Below are 9,195 nucleotides of genomic sequence, written 5' to 3'. Positions count from 1 at the left end.
TCTTCTTCCTCTGCCTCCTCCTCTTCATTTTCTTCCTCTTCCTCTTCTTCTTCTTCCTGCTCCTCTTCTTCTTCCTCCTCCTCCTTCTTCTTCTTCTTCTTCTTTCTCTTCTTCTTCTTCTTCGTCCTCCTTCGTCTTCTTCCTCCTCCTCTTCTTCTTCTTCCTCCTCCTCTTCTTCTTCTTCCTCCTCCTCTTCTTCTTCTTCTTCTTCTTCTTCTTCCTCCTATTCTTCTTCTTCTTCCTCCTCCTCCTCCTCCTCCTTCTCCTTCTCCTCCTCCTCCTCTTTTTCTTCTTTTCCTCTTCTTCTTATTCCTCCTTTTCCTTCTCTTTCTCCTCCTTCTCTTTCTGCTCCTCCTTCTCCTGCTTCTCCTCATTCTTGGTTTTATCCTCTTTCTTCCTATTCTCTTTCTCTTTTCTGTCATGTTTTCCTGCTCCTGCTTCTTCTTCATGAATAATGCTTTTATTAATTTCTCTCTTTCATTTAAAATGAAATCTCATGCAACAAACTGATTAACTGATTTATTTATCTTCTGCTTGCAGGTAAAAAGGAAATGTGTGACAGACTTTTTGTGCCAACTTTGCATAAAAAGGGACAGCTGATGGTCACTGGAACACTTGGTGGCCAGACAGTTGATTATAAGAAGCCCATATTATTTGCTACTGGCATCAGGAAGACTTTTATACAGACTGATAAATACATTTATAAACCTGGTCAAACTGTGCAGTTCAGGATTCTCACAGTGACAGGTCCCTTCTTAAAAATATTGAAAGAAAGTGTAAGTCACATTTTTGCATACTTGTACAAATTATCATGATTTTCAGATATTTCAAATAGTAGTTGACAAGATATATGCTTATTTTGATAATAGAAGTAAGCCATGTTAAGAATTGATAATCTGTTTGTGTTACTGAAAAGTTTCACAGCTAGGTACAAGAAAAAAATGAAGGACAAGTTAACAATGAGCAATATTTTTTTCTTGTAGTATCCTTTGATATGGGTAGAGACACCATCTTCAAGCCGCATTGCCCAGTGGACCAACGTGGAGAATTCAGTTGGGCTTATCCATCAGACATTCAAACTTGCAGATGAACCTGAAGAGGTAGTGTATAAAAAGACATCTTTGCTGATTGTTACGTCCTGAAAATGAACATTTCAAGTTTTTTTTTCTGCCGGGAAATCACACTGTCATCTTCTTTTATAGGGTTTTAGACTTTCTATGTCTTTATTCCCTGGATCTTGTTTCTTGGGGTACTCTTTCTGTTGTTTGAAGGTTTTCTTGAGTTATTCATTAATTTGATCATGATTCATTAGATATTTATTATTCTTGATCTTTGTAACATCTTAATATGCCTTAGAATGTAGTACTTCTTAGCTGGAGGATGATTTTTCCCGTTTATATGTAAAGAAATCTTTGGATTAATTATTTTAATTTTTTTTAGTCCCTCTTATCTGGGTGAAATCTTGGGCATTGTAGTATCAAATGTGGTCAACTGTTTCTTCTGGATGTTTTCACCATCTTTAGATTGGGTCTGTTTCTAGTTTTAGTTTGTGTTTTCTTAGTCTTGTGTGTTTTTTCAGTATTTTTGTAAGGCAAACATATAGTTTTTTGTTTTCTGATGCAGACCATTATCTGTGGAGTGTTGTCTTTGAGGTGGTAGTTTTTTGTGATAAGAGTTTTGTTTAACTGTTTTTCGCATTGCCTTTTTCTTTTTTTCTTTTATGTCTTTGCCTTTGGAATGGTTTAATTTATGGGCATTCTTTGCTGCAAGGTTTGCTGTTTCATTTACCAATATACATTTATATGCTGGGACCCATTATATTGTGACATTTTGTTTTTGTTTTATGAAAGTGTAAGTTTGTTTTTGTTTTTTGTAAGTAATTTGTTTGTGTTTTTATAGTTTGCGATTTTGCAGTATTAAGATTGATGGGAGTGAATCTGTAAAAATTGCTGTGTTTATTAGTTTATTAAGTTCTATATATTTCAACCCTTGTTTTATTGCATACAATTTTACTTCTATAAATTTTGCATTTTTTTGTAATTTCCAGACTGTTGTGAGATTCTTTTGTTCTATATAGATGACAGCTGATGTTGATTGAGGCTCTTCCATTTTTGAGCCATTTGCAGATATCTTATAGTATTTTTCATATTTGTATTTATTAGCATTTGATATGGCATTTTAATTATTTTTTGAGGGAGGTCTTTTGTGAAATTTACCATAAGCTACAGATTTGTAGGAAAAGTCATACTATGCTGGTTTTGAAGTTCACTCTTTGTTGTATTTCTGTTTATTTTTAGTTTCACTGACCTTATGAGTACAGGAACTTTTATCTTTGTTGTGGTTATATTCTCTGATATTTTTCATTACTATTTTATCTTTTAATTGCGGGGACTTTCATTCATGGGATTTATTCTTATGGTCTGATTGGGGGAGTTGATAACATGTTATTTTCTATTTTTACTTTAGATAAACTAAAGTGTTTTTGTTGTGTGCATTAAAATCTAATTATTAATTTTAGGTCATTTATTTGTTCTATGTACTATTCCTTTTCATTTTGGTTTAGGTTATTGAATAGATTGTTTACTATAATATTCATCCAGTTGTTTTTGTGACATCTTTATTCCTATTACTTCAATTTTATTCTTTAATCTATCTCTTAGATTTATATATATTTTTTGTAAATAATTTTTTATGCAGAAAGATAGTCCTCCTCCAATTTATGGCCTGGCAAGTCGAAAGTATCTTTATTTTTCAACCAAGTTCCACATAATTCTAGTACATCTGGTTGTTCTTTACTTATCAAATGATTTAATTCAAAGCTTTAATTTAGATTTGATCTGGCATTTCATAATGTGATATTATTCATTAAGGAATGTCATGATTCTTTTAAATGTTGTTTTTTTTCCTTTATTGCTTCAGTATTTTTTTCTAAAGTTGTTTTATCAGAATTTGTATTGTTTATTATACTTGTTATTGTTGTAAATGTATTCCTTGATAATTCTATCCAAGAGAAGTCTTCTTTATTTCTAGTCTGAATTTCTTTTTGTTTCTTTGTCTCTAAGTGGGGTTGGGAGTGTCCAAGCTACTGGAGAATATTCTATATTTGTATGTTTATTGTTTTCATCAGGAAACATTATGATTTCTTTCTTTTTGTTGGTTTTATTTTTTTGAGTGATGATTATTTCTTTTTGTTTTATTTTCTAGAGTTTGAGTTTTTATTATGTTGTGGTTTTCTGCCCTGAAGTTAGACTCTGGGGTTGGTATAGGGTTTAGGCTGCTCTCACACCAAGGTTACACATTGCTCGTGGCAAACAGCAAGTGGTAAGTAGCAAATAACGTGGCACCACGGTTTCTCAAGATGGCATCATTGGAGTTGATGATGTTATTGTTATATTAAGTCCAAGTAATCACACAACATTATCTATCTGTCACTTGGAGAGACAAAGTGGATGACTTTAGGAATTATGTGAGGCAAACTTGTTCCAATAACCTGAAAGTGCTTGTGAGAAAAAAAAAAGATAACTGTTTCACTGAGAGTATTTTTATTGTACTGAGGTGATGTTGTATTTCCTACAGTTTGTATAAATGTTATTGGTTCTTTGTCTGGAAGAGACATGGCTGTGCATGAGAAATGGCACACATTGCACTGTTTCCTCCTGCAAGACTACACATGAATACCCTCTCATTTGAAGCCTCACTCACTCGGTGAGCGAAATCATGTTGTCAAATGTGTTTAACAGAATCTTTCTAGACACTTCAAAACTACTCTGTATGCCATACCTTTGAAAGTTTCCATCAAAATCTGACAACACTGTCTGAGGTGGCAGGTCACACGCTAAAAAAAGGCTATGTGCTACGGCACGTCTGTGTGAATGGTTCCATATGTTCCCAAATGTTCATTTACAAGTGGCGTGCCATGGGCCATGCTACATGTGAGATTCCACCATGATGTGAAAGGGCTTTTAGGCAGAAGTCTGAATTGTGGTGATTTCTGTTGTTTGAGTGTGTGTAAGTTTCTTTACATTTTCATTTTTTATGCATGTTATTTTGTGGTTTAGTATTCGGCATTATCATGTAGTTTTCTTTGGAATTGTTATGGTTATTTATGGAGAGGGATTTCAAATCATGAAACAGTTTTTTATGTCCAGGTTGTTGGGCGTTGTGTTCTGTGTATTTATCTGTTGTGTTATTTTGTGTATTTTCCAAGCATATGTGATTGAACAAAAGGGATTATTTGGATAATGTTTATAATCATAATTGAATTAAATACATTTGCTACACATTTTATTTTTGCATGTCATAATTCCATGACCATACCTAAGGCTTCTGAAATGTCTTAGGATTGGGAAGGTATATTGGTGTACTTTGTAGGATGTGTGTTTTATGGTAACTCTTTCTGGTAATGCTCCTTTAAAGGTTATCCTAGGGGATTTTGTTGATATCCATTTTTTTGCATTTTCTTTATCACTGTTAGTTTTATTCATTCTGATCACTTCTATTACATTGTTATTGTATCCCAACTTAAATTTTAACTGGTTATATTGTACCATAGGAGCACTCCACTTTACTCAATTTCAAGCAGTTTTATGTGTTCACACTGTGTTGGTTTAAGAATAACTATCATACTGTCAATCATTGTGTTTTGTTATTTTTTTTTTTTTTTACTTCTCGAGTGTTTCTCTTCTTGGGTTTGGAGGAAAAAAGTATCTAATGCTATCAGTATTGATGTTGCTATTATATTATATAACATTATATTATAATGTTATTCACAACTAATAATTCTAAGTGATTACATGTTAAGTCTGTGAAAGAGTTTGAAATTGTGTGCTGTATTTCAGGGGACATACAAGATTAAGGTTCAGTCAGCAGATGGCAGTTCATCAACAGCTAAGGAATTCAAGGTGGAAGAATATGTCCTTCCACGTTTTGAAGTCACTGTGGTGCCACCCAAATATATACTGGGTACAGACACTGAATTTACTTTCACTGTATGTGCCAAGTAAGTATGATAGATGATAATGAGGTGCATCAAGAGTATATAGTATTGAGATTAGATATTGAAATGCACAGTCTTATGAAAGCACATGGTTTTAATTTAGAATAGAATATATAACTTGATGAGTAAATTTATTACAGATACACTTTTGGACAGCCAGTCAAAGGCAATGTGACATTGGTAGTAGACAATGGTGGATGGGGAAGTAGTAAGAAAAAGCATACTGTTAATGACAAGGTAGGTTGAAAAATGAGTTAATGCATAAAGTTAATAAAAAGAGAACATACTGTAGACAAAATGTTAAAAAAACATAATGATTAATCCTTTTGGCATATGTATGTCTTACTTAATATCTGAACACTGGATTAATGGTTGTTTTTCACATCCAGATATCAGGCTGCAAGGAAATTAAAGTGCTGGCTGATGATATTATGGATAGTGAATTTTATGTATACAGATTAAGTCTAACAGCAACTGTAACTGAAGATGGAACAGGTGAAGAATTCAAAGGTGAAGCAGTAGCTGCTATTCAACGCACAGCTCTGGAATTTTCATATATTGGCAAAGAAGAGTACAGTAAACCAAATCTTCCTTTCACTGGAAAGGTAAGCTGAACTGTTGGTTATGAATCATTCATACTTATCCACTTTCATGAGATTTTTTGCAATTTTTAAAAACTTTATAGCGAATGTTTTATAGTGAATGTTATACACAAGTTTTGTTCGTTTTAGTCTTCATATTTTTTCCAGTTTTCAATTTTATTTTTAACAATTTATCTCTTATTTTATCTCTTCTTGCATATTACAAGTCCATTAGCAGAATGTGACATGGTTCTTGAATATCTATAGTATCATTTCTAGGTAAAAACTGTGTTCCCTGATAAAACGCCAGCTGCAAATGAACCCATGACTGTGTGTATTAGTGGAGACTGCAGAAACATTAGTACTTCAGCTGGAGGCATTTTGGAATTTGTTATCCCAAAATATTCAAGTGACACTGTCGTGGTAAGGAAATAGTGTTTTATTTATGTAATTTGTGATTGGTCCTAACCTGATGCCACTAGGGATGGCATGTATGTATATGCCATGCCCACTGCGAGTTTAGCTTATTAATTGTCTTTACACATAGATGGCTCTACAAGTACTAAGTCATCAATGAGACAATTAGGAGTACTTCCCCTCTCATCTGTTTACCCTTTTCCTTTATTTTTGGAAATATTTTCTTGTATCTTATATTGGTGTTAGTAATGTCTCCTTTCTTCTTTTATAGGGTTTTAGACTTTTTATGTCTATATTCCCTGGATCTTGTTTCCTGGAGTCTTCTTTCACTTGTCTGAAAGTTTTCTTGTATTATTGATTGATTTAATCCCTGTTTCATATGATACTTATTATTCTTGATCTTTGTAAGATCTTCATGTCTTAGAATGTAGTACTTCTTAATTAGTGGATAATTGTCTCATATTATAAGTAAAGAGATATTTGGATTAGTTATTTTTATCCTCTTTTATTGGTTCGGTTTTATCCGTGAAATCTATTGTTAGATGTTCTATTGTTTCTTCTGGATGTTGGCACCATCTGCAGCTTGGGTCTGTTTCTATGTCTATGTAGGTTTTTCTTAGTCTTGTCTATTTTATCAGGATTCTCGTGAGACATTTATCTAGTTTTCTGTTTTGTGATCTGGACCATGACTGGGGTGTTATCTTATAAAGTTTATGATAATAGCAACAGCAATGATATTGATTGCATTGATAACAAACTAACACTCCTTTGTGGCTAAGCACTTCACAAAACAGTACTACAGTGAACACTGCATTTTCCTCAGCAACAGTTGGTTAAGTAGCTACTAGTTACTGAATTTGCTTCTTTATGTAGATCTATGATCTACATTACATTGACTTTAGTTTTAAGATGTAGGTCAATGAAATACCTTCCTAAGTAGATTCTTTAAATTTTTTTCCTTTTTTTGTTGCTCTAACCCATTGGTTGTGGATAACATGATTTGATGCAAAGTGCCATAGAGAGTTGATCCCATGGAGCAGTGGGCGGCCACTCGGCCATGCAGCCTGGGAGCTGCACGGGTGAAGGAATGATAGCTGCCAAGGGGATGGCCCCTCTGCGGCCTGCGAGGGCCAAGGTCTATTGCCCTGGGCCTGCATGGGCGAGGGGATGTTACCTGTGAAAGGGGTTGCATGCTTTCGGCTCTTGCTACGGCCAGGCCCTCCACTCTATCTGAGAGCATTTACGTATGATTGTGTGCTTGCATATATCTGCAAGGGTTTATATATACATACACAAACATATATGTCCTTATATATACATACACAAATATATATGTGCCAAGGAGGGAAAGCATAGAGAGCACTCTCCTGCACAGTCTCCCACACCGCCTGAGTGTAAAATAGATAACGCTATGGGACTACGCGTCATTTTACATAATAGCATAACCAATGGGTTAATATTGTTCCTATTAAAATTAACATTGACATTATGATTATCATGATATATAAATTTTCCAAAAGTCAAGGAAAGGAGTAAATAGGTGATGTAGCTATGACCAGTAATTGACTCCTTGCTGACACAGTTAATAAACTAAAATTGCAGTGGACTTGGCATGCATGTCATGCCATCCCGACATAAAATTTCATAATGTCAAATATCTAATACATCTGGAAAGGCACTTGGCTTTTAATAAAAGATTGATATTAAAGAATCAAGTTTAAAATGTAGGTAAAGTACATTTTCAGAAACTTTTTAATTGACATAAAATAACATCATAAGTATAATGTTCAAAGAAAAACCAAATATCATAAATGTAATTGATTACATTCCAGATAAAATCCGTCAATTATCCAAGGGTCAAAGATGCATCATCAATGTGGCGTTCAATAATGTATGGATCAGAATATCATCATCGCTTGAAAAAATATTATTCTCCTTCAAATTCATCTTTGCTGATCCGCGTTCCTGGAAATCGTCTGTCATGTAAAGTATCTGGTCATGATCATGATATACCAGTCCTTTTTGCTGCTGTGAATCAGACGAGGGCTACATTTACTGTTCAGGTATTTTGTTTTCTTGTATGTTACATTTTGACAAATATATTTTGTATGATATGAATTGATGTTAAAAATTACATCCAGGTAATACCTACAATTACCAATGATCTGCAAAAAGACAAATGATTGATATAAATTAAATAAGCCTCCACTGGTATTCGGTAGGTTGTATCACGAGGTCAGATCCAGTACTCGAGTTCAGCGGAGTATGAATTGTCATCTGCTAACTTACCAATTAATGAAGAGCATCTAGTAGAACCCTTGCCACCTCCCCCAGAACATACAGTTAGAGGAGTTGTGAATATTCCAATAAAGTTACCTCACACAGCCTCACCTTCGGCTAAGGTTTGTATGTAATGATAGTTATAAGAGTTGGAGATGAATGTTACATGTGAATAACAATCATTTTATAGATAGATGTGTATATTTCTTCCATTTTTTTTTCATCTATGTTACAGTCTTTTAGCAATTAATGTATATTCATTGTGATTGGATCCTTTTTAACAATATGACCTTTTTTTATATTGTTCTTTATTATCTCGTTGGAAATAGCTTCCTATTTTTATTTTTATTTTTGATAGATATTTATGTACAAATCTTATAAGAAAAAAATCCAAGTTCAGGACACCATGTTACAAGTGGAACAAACAGAAAGCAGTTCTCTTTGGTTCATTGCTAGGAGATTGTAACTTTTAATGTTAAAGTTTGATCTTAGTTACATTATGGGGATATTTTAAGAGAAAAGAATCACATGGTTTAGATAATTGTCATAAAACATATTTGAATTTAGATTTTGTTTTGGTATTTAATATAATCTAAACTTATTAAACTTCTGAGTAAAGCTTTAAAACTGTTGGTTTTATCATTATGAACTGTTATAGAGTATTTTTTAAGTATTAAAGAAAGAAATTTAGTTGGTTAGGGTTTGACATTACTTTATTAAAGTAATTTACTAGTGTGTCTAAACTTCTTTTCATACTGATACAAACCATTTGGTTTAATCTTGATGAATGCAGAATATGTTCCATAGCTTAGAGTACTATGTTATAGATTTATTAATTATCTAAATACTTTAAATATCTCTTTAAATTACATAACTAAATGCAACCTTCTAGAATCACATGCTTGTCCCACTCAGAACAAC

The 9,195-nt window shown here is 33.3% G+C and overlaps 1 protein-coding gene across 1 annotated transcript in view; it reads left to right on the top strand.

Moving 5' to 3' along the window:
- LOC113809056 (alpha-2-macroglobulin) overlaps positions 1-9,195 on the top strand; it is a gene marked incomplete at its 3' end in the record, with an annotated part of 240,225 nt that overhangs the window by 92,570 nt on the left and 138,460 nt on the right. Inside the window, 8 exon segments of the mRNA XM_070144154.1 lie at positions 541-776; positions 984-1,100; positions 4,839-4,999; positions 5,137-5,233; positions 5,386-5,601; positions 5,857-6,000; positions 7,827-8,057; positions 8,217-8,396. Coding sequence (XP_070000255.1) covers positions 541-776; positions 984-1,100; positions 4,839-4,999; positions 5,137-5,233; positions 5,386-5,601; positions 5,857-6,000; positions 7,827-8,057; positions 8,217-8,396 — 1,382 coding nt within the window.

The sequence above is a fragment of the Penaeus vannamei genome, chromosome 31 (genome assembly GCF_042767895.1).
Source record: "Penaeus vannamei isolate JL-2024 chromosome 31, ASM4276789v1, whole genome shotgun sequence".
In the NCBI taxonomy this organism is placed as follows: Eukaryota; Metazoa; Arthropoda; class Malacostraca; order Decapoda; family Penaeidae; genus Penaeus; species Penaeus vannamei.
This window is presented reverse-complemented; position numbering and strand designations above follow the sequence as displayed.